Raw genomic sequence first — 25213 nt, forward strand, 5'->3', positions numbered from 1 at the left:
CCCTTCCCTCGGTGGAGCTTCTTTTCAATTTTTAGCTTTCCCAGCCCACAGAGCAAGAGCAAAAGCAAATCTATGACCCTAAGTGGCACCCGAGCCAGCGCGATGAAAGCTCCTGCAAGGTAGGGTTGTGGGAAGGAGATAGGTGTTTCTGGCCACGTGAAAAGATCGGTGCTTGGGTTTAACGCGATGGCGCGTGGTGAGACACGGTGCCCGACTGAGAATTCACTACAATGTTAAGGTGAATTGAAGCCTTCGATTTTCAAACGCCCTTCCCAGACTTGTCCGCGCTGGATCCAATCCCGCGCCTGTAGGTGGCGCTGCGATGAGGTGCCTGGGTGAAGAGAACTCTGACTGCGGTCTGAAAGACATTAAAGGGGGGGAAAAATGAAGAAAATTTCCACAACTCCCTTTCTGCCTCTCCTCCTCGGTCTGCTACTTTTATTTCAGGGGAGCGGAGACAATACCGCGGAACTCTGAGCTCTGCTAGGTGAGAGAGTACAGAGACTGCTGGACTGAGAGGTTTAGTTCAACTTCACCGTCCAGTGGTCCAGTGTCTAGGTGCAAGGACAACATCCTGTCACCAACTGTCCGGAGGGAACGCGCAGTGATTTACTCCCAGGTCGTTGCATCAACGAATGTGCTAGTGACTGACCTGATGCTTCTTGCGGGCTGACCTTTAAATGCCATAAATGAACCTTCAAATGCCATAAATCCTGTCTAAAGCAGCCTGGCCCTAAGTCAACAGTTCGTGCCCATCCAAAGCTTAGGTAGTCTAGGGCTGCCGCTCGGCCCTAATAGTAAGAAGTGCTCTTTGGATTCCATAGCCAGTGAGCAACCCTGACCACCCAACTACGCAATAACCCTGGGTAGAGCATAACCTGACCACAGTAACTGTGCTGTCCTGAAATCAGAACTAAAGGTGCGGCCTTGTTTTGCTTTATCTTTTCCAGACAGCTTTAGGCTAATCGGGCCTTTCCAGGATGCTGCCTCATTCCGCTAACACAACAAACTCCTGAGGGGAAGCTCACAAACCACTGTACTAAACGACACGCAGTTTTGCTCCCCCCACTACCCGCCCCCAGTTGCAGCTCTCAAAGTCGAGTGGAAGCTCAAGGTCATTGAGTGACCGAAGCCAGCGTCCTCACCATCATACAATCACTACTAAAATTGCAACCCTGGCAAAAGCCAGGTCCCCTCTCTACTGTTACAGGGTCAGCCTGGCCTTCCCTCACCCCCAAGACTCCTCCCAGTCGCTATCCCACAGTAGAGACTTGATTCATGCATTTGCTGTCCCCTCAGCCACGGGTTTACTCCTTGAACTAAAATTCTTTCTTTTGAGGCTCTAATAAACAAACGCAATCGTACCACAGGAGGCTAAAAGCCGTTCTTCTGAAAGCGATTCCACTGTTGAAAACTGAAAAACGGGTGTAATCTGCGTTCAGAAAGTGATGTTAGGGTCACAGCAATTTCCAGGGCCGTTATTTATTTTTATTTTAAAGTCTTTAGGGAAGATTTGCTTGTAGACTCGGAAACCTTCCAGTATGAGAACACTAGAAACCTCGCTCGCCTTCAACGCGGGAGGGGGGCTGAAGGTGGAGAACAATTACTGAGTGACGCTAATATGGGGAAACTGAAAAGAAATGTCGATTGTTTTTATTGTAATAGAAGGAGTGAGCAAACAGAAAAACCAACCGGGGCTGATCGGAAACAGGCAGGCGGAGAATGAAAAGTGGGTTTCAGGCCGCAACAGGCCCCTCCCTCCCCTGGCCTGGGACGGAGAGAGCCGGCTCTAAGCGCTCGCCGGACTCCAGCACTGGCTCCTTGCAGCCGTCCAGCCCCTACCGGCCGTGGGCATCTTCCCAGCTCTTGCCCACCCTCCGGCAGCCTCACCTGCCGCAGAGGAGAAAAGCCTTTCGGAATGTGAGGTTCCTCCATCTGGTGGAAGGCTGAACAGCCAGAAAGCGACGCTTCGGGAGTCCTTGGGGTCCCCTGAAGCTTCTGGCTGCCCGGGTGCGTCCGCAGCCTCGTCGGCGGCGGCGAGCCAAGGCCAACAGGTCAGTGTGCTACCCTACCCTTCCCTGACAGAGGACCCCTGCAGGCTGACTCTGTCCTCAGTCCCCAGTGGCTATTTCTATCCAGCTGCTGCCACCCGCGTCTTGGGCCATAGATTTGCTAGGCGAGCCTTCTTAGGGTGAACCTGGCCTGGCCGTGAGTGACAGACGCGCCGGTTGCCCTGACACTTACTGGGGAGCTTAGCGGGTGTGCTGAGCACAGGCCCTGCAAGGTTGGGCCCTAATTGGGCGGCCAGATCCGAAGGAGCCTAGTTGCTTTTTAGGCAAGTGCAGATCCACATTTATTTAACACACAGGCGTGCTGTAGAGGAACTCGACGCGAGGTCCAGCCTTTGCCGGAAAGTTTCCCCCAGATAGCTGCAAAAACTCACAGTGCTCTGACAAATCCACATGCGGGAGCTGTCCTGGACACTGGCTGCATCCCAAGGAGCTTCAGCAAGGTGTAGTGGCCTGGGCCTTACTTGACCCTGTATACTCCTAGCCGGGGACAAGTTGCAGAGTTCGGTGCCTAAGTATTTTGCTCTAACTCCTATGTTCACTGCAACCGCGGGTAGAAAAAAAGAGACCCTTCCATTCCCGCTCCTCTCTCTCGCCCTACCTTCTTTTCCGCTGGCGCCATCGACCTACACAGACGCAGACGCCGGTTCTTAAGAATTGAGATCAAATGAGGCCTCTCCAAGTGCTCACACTCACCCTAGAGTGCTGCCTTCCGATGGCGGCAGCTGCCCGGATGCTTCCTTCGTGAGCAACGGTAGGAAGAGCTAGATTCCACTTCCTGCGCATCTCTCCTCAGACCTCGCTGGTGCCCAAAGGGACCCGGTGCACCGCAAGTGGCAGGCCCGTGGCACTGGGACCACTGACAGATTTATGAAGACTTTACAAGCATCTAGCCTGGGCCGTTGGAGGCAGCGTTGAGTTCAACAGCAGAGGAGAAGCTCTGGGTATAAAGCTCCGCAGCGGTGTGCGGGCCTAGCTGCCCCTGCATCTCTGGGCTTGGCTTCCACAGCGGGCTGCCCTGTGCCAAGTGTGTAGAATCCTGGCGTAACCTCCTCCTTCACACCCTCTGGCCCTCCAGCTTCCAGTCGCCTACTGAGTAAATATTTACCCAGAGAAGGGGTCGCCCTAGAGGAGGCCTTAGCGCCCAGGGAAAGGCTTTTGGTTTCCTTCTGGCCCGAGCCAGCTGCGGGCCTTTCTGGTTATGTTTTGGTTTGGGTCTTAAGTTTCCCCTTTTAGTAAAAATGCTCCCGATTCCTCTATGACCTCTTGAGTCCAGATTCAGTAACCCGGGGCCCTGGACCTCAGTAACCCTTGCTCTTTCTTCAAGTTCTGTATCCCTATGTTCACTAGGGCTCACTGGAGGGCTCTCTTCTCCCTCCCCTACTCTCTTCTACCCATTTCTGCATTCCTTCCTCTCTCACCTCACACATCTCCTTCCTCTTGGTTTTTGCTCAGACTTCAGGGATCACCCGCTGCTTAGCCCCTAGGGTACTTGTGTGCCCTTGCTTGAGAAGGGAAGTTTCTGCATGCGCTGTCCCTTTCTTGGAGATGACATGGTTTTCCTCTATTCTAGCATCTTTAGTTCCTAAGGTCCCTAAGCAGTGAGTTGTCATGAGTGCTGAGTGGTCCAAATTGCCCAAGGTTGATTCATTCTGTGCACCCAAGAATATTCCGGTAGGTGGGTCTGAGGGATGCCGAGGAAAGGATCTATACCCAGTAAAATACTGTCCAAGCATGCCAAGGGAGATCACCAACAGCAGCCAGAAAACCATAAATGTCCATAGAGCTGTGCAAGACTGAGGGAGATGTGTGACAGCTAAAGGGGGAGGCAGTGGATAGTGGATGTCGTGTACTAATCCCCCAAGCTAGAATGCTAGACATATGGGTCTCTTGATCACTCGGGTTGATGGAGCTAAATTCCCATTAGGACACCACATCTTGCCAGTCCACAACGGCTGACTCGCTGTCTCTGCATACCAGTCGAGAAGGGTGTGAAATATTCAGTAGGTGCACCGAAGTAGAGCGAAGAGCACACTCAGAAGACACAGCTTTCGCGAGTTCATGTGAGGATGGAGGGTCCTCATCAAGGGGCAGACCAATTTTTCCTGGTCTCTGCTCAGTCTCAGAGTCGCAAGTACTATACTATAGCACGGGGGCGGGGGGTTACTTCTGAAATCTTGGCGTTCCTTGTTATAAAGCATGGGACTGTGCAATACAAGTACTGAGCGGAGACAAGAACCAAACCACAAAGCCAAGCTTTGTAAGAACTTTGAACATCTGAAATCAACAAATAAGGGGGGGGGGTGTTCAAGTATTTCTGTTTGTGAAACCTTCTTGTGAAATACCTGACTGCAATAAAAGACATTTAAGTAATCTTTCAAATCTTTCACAGCTCAGTAATTTGAATTCAGAGTGCACCCCCAGCACAGAAGCAGGCACCAGGAGATCAGTGTTGAGATCCAAGACTGATTAGGAGATGTCCTGGGCTCTGGTCAGGGGTCCATCTGATTTCTTTGTGTACAGACCTGAAGGGAGAGTGGACGCATCATCCTACATATTGTGTGTAAAAGAGGGGCAAGTTGTGATGGAGACACAGTAATATCATCCACTTTCCGGTGTAATACAGATACCCAAATCCATTACAGTGTTTCTCTTCCTTATTTCGTTCACATTCGTCACAACCTTGTCTCCATAAATAAATAAATTTCTCTGTCCCAAATTGTTCTATCCTCGTCGGACTTCGGGTGAATGAACGTGAAAATCCTCAGGTAGGCGGAACGACAGCAACTCTGGTAGCTAAACTGGTCACAGGGAATTATACGCAGATGCTCAGAGGCAGTCTCAAACCTTGGGGCTGTCTTTCATATTTAAAACAAAACCTTGCAAGGTGGTTCACTGGTGTTAAGAACCTTGGCAAATTCTAACACACGGAAACCACGACCCTGCGTTCTGGGTGAGTGATGTACAAGGGGTGGGTGGGATGATCGTGGCCTCTGTCACCGGGGCTCCAGGTATCAGCCCTGCTTCTCCGCGGAGGTCTTGTGTTCTTTAGTCTGCTTTTCAAAGTTCTTCCTTCCAGCATCCGGCTTCTGCGAGGATCCTGCTTGGCCAAGGTTTAGCCTCTCACGGGGGCACTAACCATTTCGGTCGGGGTACGGGAAGGAGTATCCTGTCCTTACACCCCAAGGAGAGTCTCCTACCCTTTCCCCATCCTTTGTGAACTGAAAGGAGGTAGAATTTGTGGACAAGATTCTGACAGTCCCCAAAGGTCAGCATGCCAGATAGTTCTCAGTCATCCTCATGCCCAGGAGCTCCCTTGATGGTCGTGCCCGCTGGCTACCTTAGAGCCCTAACCTGTAATTTCATTTTTGACAAGTCCATCTCTTCCCCAAGAGGTGTCCTCGGTCTCTACCCACTTAAAGTCATTCAAACCAAGACCAAAGCTTCCGTTTGCTTATTCAGCATTTTTATCAGCTTGATTTTGTGATGTTTGAGGCGCCCTTGGGAAGACGTCAAACACTCCTATTCATTGTATTTAGTCACCCAGGTGCGGAGCCAGCCAGAAACAGACGGCGGAAGGAGTTTCCCCGGACTGAGCTGCCACTCACCGGCCTGCACCAATTACAACGCAGATTGCCCGCGGGCCCACCTCTTTTGGGGTGTGTCACAAGTGAGTGATAGACTGAGCCGCCCGGCCCTACACAGCCCAGCCCACGTTGCTGCTTAGATTGAAATGCAGAACTCAAGCCTCTTTCAGCCGGGCACAGACTTCCTTTTACTCTTTCCTTTGGCACTCTTGTCGCCTCCTCCCGGGGAGAAGCCAAGGCACCCGCGGCTTGGAGCAGCGACAGGCCGGCCCAGTGAGAGCAAGGAAAAAGTTTCTTTCTGGGAGTGCGGAACTGGGGCCGGGTTGGTGTACTGCTCGGAGCAATGGGTGAGTGACTGCGGGGGACGTTGTCAGAACCGAGGAGGGAGGGAGCGAGCAGGCGAGGGCTAGAGGGAGGGAGCTGAGGCGCGCCACCGCGCTCTATTGACTCAGACCGCGTCCCTACGAGTTGTATGCACACGCCAAGGGTCAGCGGCTAAAAGGGTGCTGTGGGAGCTACCGAGTGGCAGTTGATGCCATTTCCCGATTTTAACAGACGAGGGCCGTGGCACTGGCGAGTCTCTCAACCCCAGTGTCAATCCAAGTTTTGTTGCACACGTGTTTACACTTGCAAGCAAAACAGAACAAAAACACCCCCCGCCCCAGTTTTCCCTAGGCTGCGTCTAACCCCTCTGAAGGGAGGGGTAAGGCGGTGGAGAGGAGCAGGGGCTGGGCGTTCTTGTGTCGGGCAGGGAACGAAGGGCGCGCTGGAGTGTCAGGACCGATTTCCCCGCCTGCTTCGGAGAGTTTAGAGTGTCCCGAGTTGCCCTGGGTCTGTCTCTCTCTCTCTCTCTCTCTCTCTCTCTCTCTCTCTCTCTCTCTCTCTCTCTCTCTCTCCTTGTTTGTAGTTGGGAATCGCAAAGCAGGAGCGAGGTCTGGTCTCAGCTTGTTTTTGAGCTCAGGCTGGAGCAGTCTGGTTTTGGAGGGTGTCATAACACTGCCCCTGGAAGCTCTTGGAGGCCGAGTGGCAGGCTGCTGTCCCAAGCAGTTGGTGCGCGTTGTGGCGCGCTCTATGGTCCTTTTGCAGAGCCAGCCTTCGGGGAGGTGAACCAGCTGGGAGGAGTGTTCGTGAACGGAAGGCCGCTGCCCAACGCCATTCGGCTTCGCATCGTGGAATTAGCCCAACTGGGCATCCGACCTTGTGACATCAGCCGACAGCTACGGGTCTCGCACGGCTGCGTCAGCAAGATCTTGGCGCGCTACAACGAGACCGGTTCGATTTTGCCGGGAGCTATCGGGGGAAGCAAGCCCCGGGTCACCACCCCTACTGTAGTGAAACACATCCGGACTTACAAGCAGAGGGACCCAGGCATCTTTGCTTGGGAGATCCGGGACCGCCTGCTGGCGGATGGCGTGTGCGACAAGTACAACGTACCCTCTGTGAGTTCCATCAGCCGGATTCTGCGCAACAAGATCGGCAACTTGGCCCAGCAGGGTCACTACGACTCCTATAAGCAGCACCAGCCAGCGCCGCAGCCCGCGCTGCCCTACAACCACATCTACTCCTACCCCAGTCCCATCACGGCGGCAGCTGCTAAGGTGCCCACACCACCTGGGGTGCCGGCCATCCCAGGATCCGTGGCCCTGCCGCGCACCTGGCCCTCCTCTCACTCCGTCACCGACATCCTGGGCATCCGTTCCATCACCGACCAAGGTAAGGGGCTCGGAAGCAGTGTGCTAGGCGGAGAGCGTTCCTGCAAGCGGTCGGGAATCCCAGTACCTTCGGCCTCTATCGAGTGTCTATCCCACCACCTGTGGCCTTTTCTTTTGGAAACCTAAGGAGTCGTCCCAGGGGGTGTCCTGATCTCATTAACTTGAAACTCTTGCCCCTCTGTTTCCTTGCCACACACACAGTTTCCAGCCTCATCTCAAACTACCAGACCCATAACATCCCCCCCCCATCCCCAACACATGGTTCGCATTTTCCACCCTCCCCCGCCTCTCGCGCACTCAGCCTCAGCCGGGCTAGACTGTTTGGAGAGCGCAGCCTGGAGATTTGGGGAGCACAAGAGAAGGCCCTAGCAGGCTTGGGGCTGCGGGCTGTAGATGGCCACTGTCCGCAGCTTGCTCACGAATCAGATGCAGCAGCTACGAGTCCCGCACACTCTGGAAATTGTATTATTATTCTCGGATTCTGGCAATCAGGCCAAATTTGCTCAGGCAGGAAGTTCAAATGTCACCTAATTGGTTTCATTCTTATGCTTCACTTCATTTTCCTCGTCGCGCTCTCTCTCTCTCTCTCTCTCTCTCTCTCTCTCTCTCTCTCTCTCTCCCCCCCCCTCTCTCTCCCCCCCTAACCACTTTCCTTAACAGACGTTAATTATCAACCCAGTAGTTAAGGTGACAATTGCTTGGTGATTCGCTGTTGTCCTTTCGGCTGCTGTCTCTGTCTCCCCCCCCCCCCCCCAGCCTCCGGCTTCCCTAGAGTACTGGGAAATGCTAGTGGTCGCCGGCCCTTTTCCTGCAAACTTTCCAGCAGTGTTCCCCCCCACCCCTTTCTCTGCTGGAACCTTATTCTGTCCTGGACGTCTTTTCTGACTGTTCAGAAAGATCTCCCAGTGCTCCGCACCGTACAGTCTGGCTTTCCCAGGAGACTTGAGTTTGTTTTCTTTTTATTGCACTGTTAAAGATAAAATTTAAAAGACATTAGGCTCTTTCTTGGTATTGGGTGAAAAAGAAAGTTAAAATGTTTCATTCCCTTAACTTCTTCAATTGCTCAGGGGAAGGTTTAAGACAGAGGAAAAATTAGAAAAGAGGAAAATATTTCCTAGTTTTTTTTTTTTCAGTTCCCACCACCTTGGTGCAATTACCTTTTAAAGTAATTAAAACAGTGCACGATTCCCCATCTTCTTGTCTTCTGACTGCGGCGAATTGACAAGAGTAAAGCTCTGGGTTATTTGGAACTAGTTGGAGACTCGGTTGGAGACGTTGCCCTTGATTTATAGGATAAACTGACCTCATTGACATTTAAAGGAAGCCCCTGTTCGTGGGAAAGTGTGAGATCAGCAGAAATGGGGGCTCACAGGGGGATCTCAATTTCTTAAGATAACTTTAGACTTATGCCCACCGATTGCCTTTTGTCTGGGACGGCAGCAAATAGCGTCAGACAGTAGTTGTGAATCAGTCATGGCTTCCTGGTACAAAAATGGGAACACAATCTTTGTCTTTGGAGGGGGAGACAAAATGAAAATAGGCTGACAGTAGAAAAAAAAACTTTTCACCTCTGCATAGTCCTGCAACCAGACCGAATGTCAGGTAGGGAGGAATTGGAGTAGAGAAGGCAGTGATGCTTCCGGGTAGATAAGTGTTGTCTATTTGTGATGTCACTTTTAAACAAGCAGGGTTCTGACAAATCTGTGCATGTAAAAGGGTAATTTCTCCAAATGACCGCTCTTTGAAACACCTGTATCAGATGGGAGTGTATAAAATCAAGTATAAAAGACACTGTCAAACTTCTATACATGGGGCCCAGAAGCAGAATTAGATGCATGCAATCTTCAAATATCTTTTTTCCCCCATATGCAAACTGTAGATGTTATGAAAATCTTTTAGGGGGGGTCTGTATCTCCTTTAAGAACAGAAAGATTGGTAGATGGTTTTGCTCCCTTTCTTAACGTTAAATTCTACTTTCATTTTCTTTACACTTTATTTCATTTTCTCTATCTGATGCCTAAAAAAAAGAACATTCTTTACAATTCCACCGTTGACAATCGCGGTATTTCCAGACTTAGTTATTTAAAAAGAATAGGCATATACCCTTACTTATTTAGCAGGCAGTGGCGATGTAGGGTAGTCCTGAATCCATACAATGCGGGAATCTGTGTACTTACATTTTGCATAGGTATTGTGGGCATCGCTCAGTTATTTGTTTGCAAAGGACTTTGCGGGCCTTTTGTTCTGTCTTATTGACATAGCTATCAGATCCCCACAGTGTAGTGAGCATTTGTCAGGTTGTTTCTGCGCATCACCGGGTCACACTTGGGCCAGGCCTCCTCTCTTCCTCATCAGTCCTCCCCACTGGTCATGTCTTTGCCACTCTCCTTCAGTAGGGACAGAGGTAAGGAACAAATATCCCATTTACAGGTTTGGATTTTTTTCTTCTGTTTGGGAAAAACAAACAAACAAACAACAAACAAAAATCAAAACAAGACTCCTCTCTTTCAATCCGTTCCCTGGGAGATCAAGGAGGAAGAAAGAAAATCTAATGCTGCCTTAGGAAACGAAGAAAGGAAAAAAAAAAAAAAAAAAAAAAAAAAAAAACATCCGCCAGGAGTGGGTGAAACTTAACTCAGAGGCCTACTTTCAGGCCATTAAAACTTCTCCAGGCCCTAGCCTGAAAACAGAGGAGTCTGCGCCTAGGCCCAGCGTCCTTAGGAGGCCTAGTGCAGGGGAGTGGACCAAAGGTCTTAGCCTAGGACCTTTGTGGTAGGGGATTCGGGTCTTGTCTCAGGAGGGGGCGCGCGGGTTGAGCCCCGCCTGAAATCTCCCTTCCACCTTCTCAGGAGTGAGCGACAGCTCCCCCTACCACAGCCCCAAGGTGGAGGAGTGGAGCAGCCTGGGCCGCAACAACTTCTCTGCTGCAGCCCCGCACGCAGTGAATGGATTGGAGAAGGGAGCCTTGGAGCAAGAAGCCAAGTACGGCCAGGTGAGGAGGAGAGGGCTTAGCTCGGCGGGCTGCCTGCTGTTGGGGATTGGAGATGAGGGACGCCTTGAAGAGGGAGAAGTGGCTGCCGACCCACTGGGGCCGGAGATGGATCCCGGGTTGGCTGAGTCTGGGCTGATGCCTGGGTTAAAGCCTAGCATCCCGCCGCGCCTGTGGCTCCAAACCTTCCAGCCCAGCCGGGTTCAGTCTATCCAAGGCCGAGCTTCGGCACGGCCAGACTTTGGGGTTCAGAGCAGCGAGCGCCCGGCTAGCGGGCTGCGCCTGGAGGCCGGAGTCGCAAGGCTTGTGGGAGGCTGCGGGGTCATGTGCACAGACAGCTCCCCCGTGCTTCCAGACATCAGCTTGTCCGGTGAGAATGGAAGAGGGGCAACCAGATAAACGTAATAAAGTTACCATTTCCCGATTAAAGGTCACATCGTAATTTCCCAGGGGAGGTTAGTGAGAAAACCTCAAATTATACGGACTGGCTGTGGACCGTTTAATTCCCCCCTCCTGCCCCCCCCTCCCCGTCCCTCCCTCTACTCTCTGAAAGAAAATTTAAAACACTGGTGTTTCTTTCTTTTTTTTTTTCTCCTCCTTGAGAAGAATGAAGCAACAGTCACACAAAAGTGTGAGTCCAAATTTCGTCAGTATGCTAGAATGAAGAGTTCAAAACTCAAATGGCAAAACTTCAAGGCAGTGTGCCTTATTCCCGAAGTAGACCTCCAAAGCCTCAACGTACTTAGTCTTATTTTAGAGCCTTAAATTTTTTAAAGTGTCTTCTCAAAAATCAGTTATAATATTTGTTGGAATTTATTATTTTTATCTATTGGGCGGATATCCTAACCATTTTCGCTAATAAATCGCATTTTGATTTCCTCGTCTCTCTCAAGGTTTGTCAGAATTCATTAGTAGCTAATTTCCTGGCAAATATTACCAAAAACAGCAAGGAGAGAGCAAGCCGCTTTTCTAAGTCTGGTTCCACTGTAAAGAATACCCGTTAGGTATCTATAAGCAAATTCACCATTTTCTTTCGCAAAGACCTGCCTATAACTCTCAGCTCACTGAGCGGTGGTGTGCGCCATGATTAAAAGCTCGGTAACCCACCACAGCTTCTTAAGCAAGCGGTTTACCCATTTAGAGCCTCTTCATTTTCTTAGACTTTCTTCATTTTCAAAATAAGGAACTAGTAATTCCAAAGTCAGAGTCAGTACAATGTTAAGGCTCTTAGGAAACATTCATTAAGTATCCCCTGTGGTTAAAAATGGCAGTGAGAGACTTTTTACAAGTGATACACATAATATTCATGGTTTAGAAAATCTATAGTAAGAAACATCCTACCAAGCATCTATGACAAACAATGGAAAATGTACAGAAAGCCTGGAGAACAGTAGCAGGTATTTAACAGGAGCTCTGCGCTGTCTTGGAATCACATCATGAAGTTCTGAGTTCAAAATCAGCCCCAGTTCCCACAATCCGTCAATCCATCCCGTTTGCATAAAAAGCAGCTTCCTCATCGAAAACCTTCCTAGCTACTTTCACTTCCCTCTCTTGAATCTCTCAGTGAAGCTTGTTTAGAAAGGGCTAATTTAAAATATGCTTCAGAACTAAACTTGCAACTTATTTAAAATAAATAGCATTTCAAGTGAATGCCATTTCACTAAAAATCACTCACGAAGAATTTTAAAGTAGTAAACAATGTTTCATAAAAGCAAATAACTTCAGGAAAATGGGTGGACAAATAAATGTTGTTCTAAATATTATAATACTTAAGAGAACAGGCCCCCAGATAAAAGGATACTTATGTCAAGTTAATATTTAAACAGTTCTTACTGAAATGTTATTCCATTCTGCCATTTAGGTAGATAATTCAAATGACACAGGATCATAAAACGTTCAGAGTTTCTAAGCACAACATGAATCAGTGGATACTCTTATGACAAAAGATATGTTAAGGAGACAAAAACCTCACTTTAGAGATTAATTTGGTGTAAAATTACATAAAAATGCTTAAGAACTTAGAACACACAGGATTTGCATATGTGTGTATTTCTCTTGAAATATTCTAAAGCTAAGTTTAATTTTACAACACCCCCCCCCAAACACATACACAGTGTTGTCAACATATTCTGATAAAAAGTTAACTCACGTACCATTTGTCTCTCTGGCCAGCAAACCTTGAAAGTCTTAGGGAAAGGGAAGCTGAAGAAATTTGCCTGTGATACTTTTGGGCTTTTGCCGTTATAACTAATTACTGTGTTTTCCTTTAATGCTAGTTTCCTTTTGGTGTGCACAGGGGAGATTGAGAGTTCAGACTCAGAGCTTAGAGCATGTTTTCTTGGAAGACACCTGTAAAATGGCTATAGAACAAGCTGGAGGCTGAGCCCTGATACTGTTGGTTATCATGATCTAGACTTTCTATTCAATAACTTGCAAACAGGTCCAATCCCTAGGAATTAGAAATGCATGCATAGTTCAGTCATACATGTACCTCCTATTCACTGTGTTGAAAATTAGTTGTGAATGCCCAAATTTATCTTACACATTAATGTATTGTAACTCATATGGGACTCCCGTTCAGAACTCTTTGTTAACTAGGATAGAATATTTATTTATCTTAGACTTTTCAACTACATTTGTAAGTAAGGAGGAAATCCTTACTCTCATCTTACTGCGAAGGGAAACAATGTTTACTTGTTCTTTCTATTTAGTCAAATGAAAGCACAAAAATTTGACTTGATGTGATCAAGTGGATAAAAATGAAATGGATAGGTGTTGAGCTGTATCTGTTCTTTTACATGGAATTTGGTAAATTAGTAATTGATCTTATTCACACAGTTCATAAATACATGTATAGTTTATGGAAAGTTGAGTCTGCACTGTGCGTTCCCTCAGAACAAACACATAGGGCTTACCTGTTGGCTACAGTAACATGAATATCTGAGTTACAATTTCCCAATATCTTCATTTAGGGGTTGAAGATGATAATGGAGACAGCAAATTTATTATAGCATTAGTTAGCAATTGAGATGTTAGGAGTAGAGAATAGTCTATAAATACTTGCACTAAAAATGTTCTGAATTAAGCAAATTTTGTGAGAAGAACCTAATTTCCAAATGCAGTTTAACCTAAAATTCTCATAAATTATTCATTTGTGTATTATTTTAAATAATGATACACATGGATCATCTGGAATATAATTTCCTAGTGAGAAATTGTAAAACATTGTTTGATAATTAAAAAACAAAAGTAGTCCAACAACTTTATAACTTGTTTTTCAAAACACACTATTTTCGTGGAGATAAAATTTGAAGCTGTGAGGAATTTTCTTTGCACCAAAGTTAACTTTTGTCAAATTAATTTACATTTTTATAGAGAATGAAACTTTAGGCAAATGCCAATGGCCTTTGAAATTCATCATAATTATGAAAAATATGATCTGATTTTTAATTAACTTCCAACCAATAGTATTTTTAAGCAAACTTATTAATAATTATATATCAACAAAATATGTCATGTGAGAGAGCAAAGAAAAGGTAGTTTAAAAGACTGTAAACTCAAGGTAACTAGGATTCTAAATTTTTTAAAATTATCTTGTGCTACCTGAGGTGATTGCACTTAAAATGATTTGTTCATTGTACAATGTTTACATACACACAAGCGTCACACCATACCCGATGCATATAATTTTTGCTGTATGGCAATAGAATACAAAATAAAATAAAACAAATCAATGTAAGGCTATATCAATTTTAATAACATTTTAGATAGATAATATTTAGGAAAAAAAGAAATATTACACATTTACCACATTTCCTATTGTCTAGCAACATTTGGGCCTGCGATAGGGTCACTCAAAGTAATTCTCTTAGATGAATGTTGAGCCCTGTTTCTCATTGTCACTTTACTTTACCAGGTTTGCTTTACTAAGGTCATTAAAAAATAAAGAAGGGAAGAGTGGCAGTTAGAAAATTTCAGAGAATTAATTTCTAAAAAATACCTGCTCATTTTCAGATGCAAATTTGTTTTTTGTTAAAGAAACTGGCATTGTAAATTTATGTGAAGCACAATTGTTTTTATGGCCAAATATATTTTATCATAGAGCCAGGGCAAACTCACGTCATCAGAAAGAAAGGAACATCGATTTCATGAGTGGCTGACAGACAGACTGTGAGCAGAGAACCTGGCACTTGGCTGTCATTTGCGTTTTTTTCCCCCAAGAGAAGAAAATGCTGAGTGGACAATTTCTAGAATTTGAAAAATAGTCTTTAACTTCTAATTTCCAGACTTCTTCTTCCTTCTTCTTCTTCTTCTTCTTCTTCTTCTTCTTCTTCTTCTTCTTCTTCTTCTTCTTCTTCTTCTTCTTCTTCTTCTCCTTCTCCTTCTCCTTCTCCTTCTCCTTCTCCTTCTCCTTCTCCTTCTCCTTCTCCTTCTCCTTCTCCTTCTTCTTCTTCTTCCTCTTCCTCTTCCTCCTCTTTCTCCTCCTCCTCCTCCTCCTTCTTCTTCTTCTTTGTCTTCTTCTCCTCTTCTCCTCTTCTTCCTCCTCCTCTCCCTCCTCCTCTTCCTCCTCCTCCTGTTTTTCATGCTCATAATGTTTGGATACCAATGCATTTCCATCTTCGTAGACTGGAGGAATACGTAACAACCATAAATTGAAGAGTGGAGTGGCTGGTTGGAACTCTTATTTACTTTGCCAACAGCTTTATTCATTTAGCTTGCTTGAAGTAAATGCTTGTCCTGTGATAGGGTGGTGGTGGTAAACTGTTTTGTTCTTAAAACAAGAGAATCATATCTTTTGCATTCACAAGTCTTTAGTAAGCTGTTTACAAAATGCCTCTCGCGTGCCCCATTTTGTGAGCCTACAGGGTAACTGAGGCAGGTCCCTGTCCTCCAACAGTCTGCCAGTCCAGCCATGTGATCACTTAACAGGAGCTGTATTGCACCATGGGTCTCTCCCTAGATTTCTCCTAGTGTTCAGGAGACAAAAACCTATCTTTTCCCAAGACAACCCAATGTAGAAAACTTACTTCCCCTGGAACATGCAATTTATCTGTTTCACTTTGTATTAGTAAATCTCATTTCCAAAAATAAGGCTGTGAGGAGGGAAGTTACAGACTTCTTGCTGCTTTCTTGGAAGGTCTATGTGAAAAGGGGGTTGATGGGTTGACGTATTATTTATGAAATTTTAGGCAAAGTCGTTTTCAAAACTGAGCTTTCTACTGCGTTGTTATCGCAGGGTTCATGTGGAAAATTTGTTTACTTTTCCCCTGGGATTCCGTACATTGGTTGATTTATAAATCATATTCACAGTCCAATTAAATGGTGTAATTTAACATGTTTGTCCCCACCATATTTATGGTGTACGTTTGGGAACCTAACCAGCTCTTTAGATTAATTATGTGCCCTTCACAGAAAACATTAAACAGATTTGGGGAGCTCACTTTTAAGTTTACTCCTTCACAGGGAAGCATAAACAAACACCAAGGCTACCTGTGGTTGTTTTCCTTCGCTGTGGAAAATTTTACCCTTTCGGGGATTTCTTTACAAAGAACAATCGCTTTACTAGTAGAGATGTATTACTTTTGCTAATGTCATGTTTCAAAGTTAATAGTGAGAAAATTGGTATTTATTGAGACCCTGGAGTAAATGAACAGCAAAGGTGGCTGAGGGGCAGGGGCATTTTGAAGCACATTTGTGTTTTCTTGCTTATTTCCCCAACCGTTTCCCCCAGATTTCAAAATCTGAACACCCAGTGGCAGAATGAGACATTAAGACCCCCCCAACCCCAATTGCTCTGGTCAAGTCAGACATGAGTTACTCTTCCAAGCTTGAGGGTTCCTTAACCTTTCTCTTCCTTCAAGTGATCACTGTGTGCCCACCCCCCCCTCTTCTATGAGATGAAGCTGCCTCTCTGAACTTGTGGCTCTCTCCTGGGTCTTTCTGGAACACAGAAGGAATTGAGTTACTAAACTGACAGTCAGTAAATATGGTGGTATTTTTGAGAACCTTGAAATATTCGCCATGACGACACATAATAGCATAAAGTAACTTTAGTATTTTAGGTATGAGAGCTTATTTTTTTATGCATATGAAAAATCCATAGGATATTGTTACGTTTGTTAAATGAATAAAGTTATGGAGTAAATATGAAAGTACATCTATGGCTTCTCCATGAGGGGAGCATTATCTGAGGTGAGAGTCTGATCCAGTCTTTTCTGTGGGTCATACTTGAGGGGTGGGGTGACTTTGGGCATGAGTGGGCCCATGTAAGCAGGCTACAGACAAAACAACAGAATGGCTATGGCACGTCACGAATGAGTATGAAGTAGTGAGTTATGCCTCCTGCACCCCAGCAGCAGGACAGCAGTGATAGAAAATAGAACCCAACAACACATTTTATGCTAGACAGATCATTATTTTGCCGTGCATATGAGATCTTTTGGAATGAGGCACCAGATGTAGAGTCAAGTTTTGTATTATTTAAAAACTAATTTTAATTTTTTTTCTCGTGTGTGAGATTGAGCCTGGGGCAGTATGCATACTAAGTTATAGCTACTGAGCCATGCTACCAGACCTTAATATTCTTATTTTGTTTATCTGGGTGCACATTGGTACTAGTAGCACTACATATTAATTAATATTAGACAGGGGCCAAACACAGATGTGGACACCTTTCCGTAATTCTACTTGGATGATTACATTCAAAGCTAATTTTAACATATTTTGGGGGAAATGAAATAATAATGAATAAAAGCAATTAGAGCAATGATCTCTATGTAATGTGAGACTCCACCCCACTTGCCCCTGTAATTTGATTGCCATCTAGATGCCCCAAGAACTCCAATTTAAGTTCCTCTGAGACATAGTTGTTTTGTTAAAATGGGACACAAAGGTTTTTTCTTCTGAAAAATAAAAAGAGCTAATAAAGAGCTTTGAGTTCCAGGAGAGGAAAGAATGGCTTAATAGAGCTGAAGCTTGAGGTTACATTTCACCTCCTGACTGTCGAGAAGCACCACGGTAGACTATAGAGGACACTGCAGCCTCAGACAGAAGTGACGGACTTTACGTATATGACCATCGACTTTCTAACTCACCTTCTAAAGAGGAAAGAATTTCAGTTCTATTGAGCAATGATATGAAGTCATTTCTTTTTAACCGTTTTGAGCTTTACTTAAAAGGACATCATGGGATGGCGGTTGAAATTTATTTTAATGCCATCTTGGTATAGTAGTGTATACCTGTGATCTCTGGTTCGAGGGTTAAAGGGCCAAGAGTTTCAGGCCAGCCTGGGTACATAGTGACCCTGTTTAAAAACCAAAACAGAAGCTGGGCATAACAGTGCATGTGCTTTTAACTCGGCAGAGGCAGATCTCTGGCTTGAGGCCGACCTGGCAGAAATCTGCCTGCCTCTGCTCCTGAATGCTGAGATTAAAGGTGTGGGCCGCTACTGCCAGGATGAACTATTGTTTATTAATCCTTTCTTATAATTGTATAAAATCTGTTGGGTATTTCTAGGTGTCTGGGATTTAGGAGGTACTCAAGGATCTTTCCTTTATCTTCCATTTTTAAAAGAATATACGAGAAACAGAAGAGCATAAGGCTGTGTTCTTATAGACCAAAGGTATAAGGTGAGGTTTTGTCAGAATCTATGGGTGACACTAGCGCACATCCGTATATAATGTACCATACACATGTGTGTATGTATATAAGTGTATATAGACACTCCTTTTGCATTCAGAAAATAGGCTTTTAGATCTCACCATTATGCTCTCATGAGGTAGAAGTAAAAATGATGATCAAACGAGTTAATTCAAAAAATAATTTCTGAAATGGAGGGATAAGGGATACAGCTTATTGATGGAATGCACGGTTGGTGTACAGGAAGTCCTGAGTACACCAAACAAAAGCATCATTTATGCCCTAACTTAATTGGACAAAGCATCTAAAATGTGTCTGGCTGAGCTCTGTGGATCAAATCACGTTTCCTAACAATCCCAGCATTTATATTACTGTTTCTGTAGGAAATATGCTGACATGTTGGTCCAGTCATGTCAGTACCAGGAAATAGGATTTACTCTTTATCTTTAAACAGAGTAGAAACTGAGAGGAAAAGAACCACTTGAAGAAGGGTGGGGAACCTCCGTGCCAGAGCGGGATTAGAAATCAGGGTGTTTTTGGTGTTGTTAATAGTAACGATACCAACAATGATTTATTGGACGCCAAGAAAGCACTGGTTTCCAGGCAAGCCTGCCTTCCAGAGCTGCTGCATTTTGTTTGCAAACAAAGATTTCACATTAAATTCCTTTAAAGAGATTTGTCCATATGACTTAAAAAAAAAAACCCTGAACTTTGCAAATGCAAAATTTCCAATTTCAAAAGTGCACGTGTTTGCTCATATTTCTGGAGAACATTTCCTTTCTGATTGTGAAAAAAAATACATTCCCCAAACTTCATTAAGAAAACAAACTTCAATCCAAAACAACAGTAAAAAAAACCTATAGCAAACAAAACAAAACAAAACAAACAAAGAAACCAAAACAAAACAAAAAAACGATTTTACATGTCTTGTCCGAGTAGCATTTTCAACCTGACATCTTGAAATATGGTCCATGATTTATTTAGCAGAAGATTTGTCCATTTTGAGTTTTTAATACAGCAACCCACGCTTTGCGCCCTTCTGTCCTGGAAATGAAAGCTACAGGAGACAGGTCTATCACAAAGTTTCAACAAAAGAGCCAAGTGCTGGCGAGTGCCAGGCAGGTTGACAGTCAGTAGAGTGTTGAGCACACTTCCAGACTACTTCATCTCAGTTGACCCTTTCTCACCCTGTTTCTCCTTCATGTATTTTTTAATCACAAAAGTAAGAATGAATTTTTTTCTGGTTGTAGCTTCCAAACACCATCTGTAGAAAGAACAGTGTCGGGGGTTGGGGATTTAGCTCAGTGGTAGAGCGCTTGCCTAGCAAGCACAAGGCCCTGGGTTCGGTCCCCAGCTCTGGGGCGGGGGTGGGGGGGAGAACAGTGTCTTGTTTTTCTGCACTGTGTTTAAGAAGGCAGATTGGATACCCTTAGGTCAAAGTAAGGTTAAAAGGAAGTCCAGGGGGAAAAAAAACCAACCCAGATGTAGACCCAGAGTATTGTTAACTCACTCAGAATTTCTTTTCTGTTTCTGTCAGCCGGAGAGAGGTTGAATACTGTAATGTCTTCTTTCATTTTTTCTTTCTTCCTCTCAGGCACCGAACGGTCTCCCAGCTGTGAGCAGTTTTGTATCAGCATCCAGCATGGCTCCTTACCCCACACCAGCCCAAGTGTCACCCTACATGACCTACAGTGCTGCTCCTTCTGGTTACGTTGCTGGACATGGGTGGCAACATGCTGGCAGCACTCCACTGTCCCCCCACAACTGTGACATTCCCACATCACTGGCTTTCAAGGGAATGCAGGCAGCCAGAGAAGGTAGCCATTCTGTCGCAGCCTCTGCACTCTGATGGGAGCTTCCACTTCCAGCTGTGTCACTCTGGTCTCCCCTTTCAGCACATCCTCCCCCTCCTCACATCCCACCTCTCCAGTGGTCCAGCTTTCCTGCCTCAAGAGCTGGCTTTATGGATTCATAATTTTTGTGCTGATGACACTTAAATATTTCTTGCTGTCACTTCCCCTTTTCCAGGAAATCTGGCCTAACTTTAGGATTTAAAAACAAAAGCAACTCTAAAGATTGAACGGGACTTGTGCGTTTGCCCGCACACTGTTTTAACACAGTGAGGAAACCTACTCCCCTCAAAGGGTTTATGGAACTTTGTGGATCTGTCTTTGGTAAAACCACACATGTATATTTATTCTAAATCAACCTGAACTTTTGAAACGTGCAATTGTCGAGATTTTGCAAAATCAATAAAGGGAAACAGATGTAGAAAAAAAAATAAGTTATGTGATAGCCTCTAATCAAATAAGGTGACCAAATAAGCCTTAATTCACCATTAAGAAACCAATCAATAATTGACGTGTGTGATCTTTTGTTTCTTTTTAAGAGATGATGTATTTCGTTGAAAAAATATGTATAGAACTCAAACAATATTGGACTTTTGCTCCTTTTGTTGTTTGACTTGGTCCCTAATACAGTAATGTTTGTATTTCTATGAGCTTGTAAATATGGAAGATGTTGTCTTCATTCCATGGGGTACCCCCCACCAGCACCAACACCACTTATCTTTCTTTCTTGGCAATGGTGACTTTCTAGCGAGGTATTTTTCTCTGTTTGGTGGTGGTGGACTTGCCCTCAGGTTGTGTGTATTCAGTAAATGCTTCAGCGTCTCATGAAGGATACTTTCTTTCTACAGCAGAGGACTCAGACACAGATCAAACAAGCCAGCTTTTAGTTTGTGTCCCAGCCAAACAATACTCATGTCAAGCACAGGACAAGAGGCTCTAACATACCTGTACCACAACGCTCTAACGGAAGTCACTAGAAACACGTCTAATGTGAAATGGTTTGTTTATTTTGTTTTGTTTTTTGTTTTTTAGTTTTGCTTTTTTTTTTTGGTTTATTTTTGCAAAGTCACTTAAAGTGAACTTTATGCGATGGAAATCCACTGTGAAATGAAATTGTACTGTTACTGTTGGCTTACCTGTGTGTTCAGCAATCTCAGCCCCAAATTACCTGGTAACGTAAAAGGAAATGGAGAATCCGTCTCTAATGAATGTAGTAACAATGGCTCACTGTGAAGTTTACATTGTGTACTGAAGCATGTTTCACGTGCAGGTCAGCTGGTGTTGGTATTAGAAATTCAGACGCTATTTAATTTTTAGCAAATTCTTTTTATTCATTAATGGAATTGCAGAACAGAGATTAGCTGCTAAGCCTTTCTAGACCAATTCGATTTTTACTTTAATGTTATGAATAGAGTTACAGGATATGCATGTGTGTGCGCGGCCATGTGATTATATTTTTTATCTTATAATAGTTCATTTTCTTGGGCAAGATTCTTCTGTTTGCATTCCTTCTGCTGTTTGGCAAAATAGGGTTAAAGTTACTTTTAGGACATTGGCACCATTCATCTATTGATATATTAATGTACTGTGGGGTGTCTTGGTATTAATTCCATTCAATAACTAAACAGGTATGGGATTTTTTGATATGCAGTGTGTTCAAGGAGCTAGGTCGCCCCCTCCCCGCCAACCCGCAAACAGCTTATAGAGTTGTCTTCTAAGATGCCTTAGAGAGAGCTTCATACTGCATTTCTTTACAAAGCAACCAATACTCATTGCTACAAACAAGATTATAAATTTAGGAGAAGAGTGAGTGGAAGGAGCCGGAGCTGATGACCTCTCAGGGTCATAGTATCCCTTTGATCTTGTAAAAACTCCCCATTGACAACTGGTGTTCCCGTGTGGTGAGAAGACAGACTGTTACCAAATGGCATTGAGATCCAATCCAGTATTGTGGTGGGGACTTTCAAATCACGCAGTACAGAGCCTTGCCTTCTATCCAGAAAGTCGACTTAAGGTGCAGAAGCACTCTGTGGCTAAGGTTTTAGGTGGCTGTTCGGGGTGTTGCGAAAGAGACATCGCCTGTCTGGAGACATAACTGATAATGTTTATTTTCCTTATCTAAGTTAAGAGATCTTATTGTTATTTATATTTTTCTGGTTTTTGTATTTTAAGAAATTAATATTAATGGTGTCAGAGTTTTCTTTTTTTATTCTCCCTTCTCTCTCCAGGTCTTTTACTGATCATGGTAAACCCACACGGAAAGCCCAAACCGTGTTGGCTATTCATAGTCATTTATGATTGCAGCCACTCTAACAGCTAAGAACAGGAACAGTGAGGTAGGGCCTGCTAGGTCTTCAAGCTGTTGCATTAGCCTCCTCCTGACGCTCAGAAGGGAAGGTTCTAAGTTGTCATATGCTCTCTTCAGAATTCGCTTTCCACCCTGCTCTGTGCCTTTAGCCCTCCCGCAGAGGACTCTCTGTGCATCACCTTTAAAGACAGAAAGCAGCCCTTCAACACAGACCCACTCTTCCTGCTCCTGGCTTTCTGTTTTTTTCCTTTTCTTTTTTATAATGGCCCACATATTGAATATTGGGCTGAAAAACAAGTGGAAAAGAAAAGCATGTTGGAAAAGATGTACGACAGGAGGCTGTGTATGTATATAGAGTATGTCAAAAGCCTTTTATTTTTATACTTCAGATGCTCTAAATTAATAAACATAATAATTACCATGCCATCTTCACTGTTTATTTTCAAAATGTTTTGGTGAGCTTGCCCCTAGTTGAAATACCCCACAGGGCTAGTTAGTCAAGAACAACTGTCACTTAAAACATGTTGAGATTTTTTTTTCTTGACTGGAGAAGTCTCATTACACAGTACAGACATAAAAATAAGCTTTGGTTATTATATCAGGACCAAAAAGCTGTCTTTCTTTTTTTTCCCAGAGTGCATATTAATGCATGAGTGTTTAGAAGTGCTAAAGAATGTATTTTCATTTTTGAAATGTTTGCCACTTAATGTAGACATTTTAATATTCTAAATAGTTGATTTTATGCTTCAAAATGTGACTTAAACCCAAGAATCTGGAGATAGTTTTATTTTCCTACATCCTTTTTAAGGATGGGTGTTTGGAGACAACTTTGGGCAACAGAGAAGGGCCCAAAAAGTTCATTCAATTTGTGACCTAACCCCACCCCCCCAAAAAAAATCAGTAACAAATCTTGTTTTCAAAATGAACTATGTAAGAGAAAGCAGTTTAATATAATATCATGTATTCTATTTTTAACAAAAGTCTTCAAATAGCATGATTTTAATATATCCACTTAAGTCACCATGTGGAATATAAAATACATTTAGGGAAACGGAGCCTGAGGATGCATTAATTACTAAAGAAAACCAATAGACTCACATTTTAACTCAGCACTCACAAAATTAAACATTCTTAAATGGCTGTTTTGGTGTATTTAAGTTTTTTCTTTCTTTTCTTTTAAAATATGATTTATGGAAAAGTAATTCCTTGTAAAACATGTTTAAATTCTGACTCATACCTAAGTCTTCCTTTGAATAATTCTCAGGAAATCAGCTGCAGAACAATTTATTTTCAAGAATTTATGGATTTATAGACTTCTCAGAAAAGTTATCAAATGAGTTTTTGTGGTGAAGCATGGGGGTCAGACACTTTGTATAGCTTTTATGAACTGTATCTGATCTCTATCCTAGTGATCCCTAACTTACAAACCCCACTGCTTCGTGTTATTTTCCTTCTCACAGTGTTATGTATATGGCCCAAACTACCATGTCAGTTTGTCTAAAAATTATAAAACATCGGAACAGGCTTTGCTCCTGAGCAGGCTGTCTCCCCCTCTTAACGGCATCGTCTAGCTTGTCTTCTCTGCGTGGGGCTGCAGACCACATCTCTGTTGTCAAGGGGAAAGCGTCTCTCAGTCCTTCACCAGTTCTCCTGCAGCCACGCATAGGTGTATTCATATACCAGCAGCATCACCCCACCACCTGGAACGGAAGAGAGCCATACCTCATCACAGTTCTGGGAAGGGGCGTGGACACTGCTCCCACCCTGTGCCACCAAGTCTCAGGGGGCCTTCTGGGGGGAGGCTGGGGGCTTCCAGAATCATCAGTGGCTCTGATACCCAGAGAGAAAACAATGATTATGGAAAATTCTCAGGGCAAAATCAAGACCATCGTGAGTCTCCAAATACATTTTTCCCTCCGTGAGCTTTTGCAATTTGCATCATTTCTCATCAGATTCTTTTTTCAAGCACTTTCAATTTTAAAACAAAGTAAATAAATAAAGACATATTTAGTCATATAAAGGCATGGGACTTCTCTGCAAATGAAAATGTTCAGATTCCTCACATCTACGCAACAGATTTCTCTTTTCCAGACATAATTGCCATCTTCTTTGTGTGTATTCAAGAAAGAATTCTCCAAGACCGTGATTTGACAGATGAGTCTGGCTTTTAAACTGGATTGTGTTGTTTGAAAGTTACTTTCTGAATATTTTAAAACTCTGTTTTGTAAAAATTACGTTGGAAGCTAAGATTATTCTACATATCTGTGTCAAATATAGAGATTTGAACTTGGAAATTCGGAAGTAGAGTTGGGCGGCATGGGATCGCCCTTTATCGTAATGAGAATGTTGTGTGACTGGCTGTGGAGTGGCTGGCTGTAAACATAGACAGGAATACAATTCAGGGGGAAAAGCACAGAGGATGTAGGATACACGCACACTGGGCACGTCATCTGCCCAGCTCTCATTGTGTTCTACCTGACAGAGCAAATAGGATAACTTAGAACAGCCTAAGCGTGTGGGCAAAAAACGTTACAAACCCAAATGTGAACACTCTGAGCATGGCTGAGAACAGGCTTGGCTTCGTGAGCGGAAGGTTGACTTCTCTTGGAAAGAAAAGGGACTTGATCTGGAGCTTAGCTATTTTGCACACATTGCCATATGATTTTAAAAAAAATCTACTGGCTGCACGTGTTTGCATAACCATAAACCAAAGATAATTATCTGCCTGTAATTTTCATTTTGAACCCGGGAAGAGACTCTATTAAACCCCGTTCAGCCGATATAGCTCTCCTGGAGAGTTATATGACATGTGTACCCCCACCCCCTCAGAGAGAGACAGACAGACAGATTCACACAGAGAGCAAATCAGAGGGAGACAGACAGACAGACAGACACACAGACAGGTGATAGTTTCAGTCCAGTGAGATCTAGAGCAGAAATCAGGCTGGACTCTTGCAGGTGGTACCTCATTGTTGGCCCTGTAGGGCTGCTAAGGAATTTACAAAAACAAGATTAAATGCCCACTCCCACCCCCTTACCCGCCTCCGCTGCTTCCTTTCC

At 44.3% G+C, this 25213-nt stretch overlaps 2 protein-coding genes across 3 annotated transcripts in view; one reads left to right on the forward strand and one right to left on the reverse strand.

Annotated features, from left to right (window-relative positions):
- Positions 1-1491: 1491 nt before the first annotated feature.
- Positions 1492-22577, forward strand: Pax9 (paired box 9). 2 transcript variants are annotated; one of them, XM_063262115.1, is made up of 5 exons: positions 1492-2054; positions 5609-6003; positions 6743-7369; positions 10218-10360; positions 19590-22577. In XM_063262115.1, exons 2-5 carry the CDS (start codon positions 6000-6002, stop codon positions 19842-19844), a joined length of 1029 nt encoding a protein of 342 aa, XP_063118185.1. In that variant the 5' UTR covers positions 1492-2054; positions 5609-5999; the 3' UTR covers positions 19845-22577. The 2 variants fall into 2 exon arrangements, with proteins under 2 accessions (XP_063118185.1, NP_001034628.1); NM_001039539.2 differs by lacking the exon at positions 1492-2054 and having other exon boundaries at positions 5827-6003; positions 19590-22575.
- The window catches only part of Slc25a21 (solute carrier family 25 member 21), a 499458-nt gene continuing 496750 nt past the window's right edge, over positions 22506-25213 (reverse strand). Inside the window, exon 10 of the mRNA NM_133614.3 lies at positions 22506-23853. Coding sequence (NP_598298.1) covers positions 23792-23853 — 62 coding nt within the window. The 3' untranslated portion in view covers positions 22506-23791. The remainder of the gene's footprint in view (positions 23854-25213) is intronic.

Source organism: Rattus norvegicus, chromosome 6, assembly GCF_036323735.1.
Source record: "Rattus norvegicus strain BN/NHsdMcwi chromosome 6, GRCr8, whole genome shotgun sequence".
Taxonomy (NCBI): domain Eukaryota; kingdom Metazoa; phylum Chordata; class Mammalia; order Rodentia; family Muridae; genus Rattus; species Rattus norvegicus.

Bases quoted from the DNA above. Each gene is read 5' to 3' on its own strand.
- Pax9 (XM_063262115.1), top strand. The intron at 7,370-10,217 runs GTAAGGGGCTCG...CCACCTTCTCAG, and splicing joins CCGTTCCATCACCGACCAAG to GAGTGAGCGACAGCTCCCCC. The intron at 10,361-19,589 runs GTGAGGAGGAGA...TCTTCCTCTCAG, and splicing joins AAGAAGCCAAGTACGGCCAG to GCACCGAACGGTCTCCCAGC.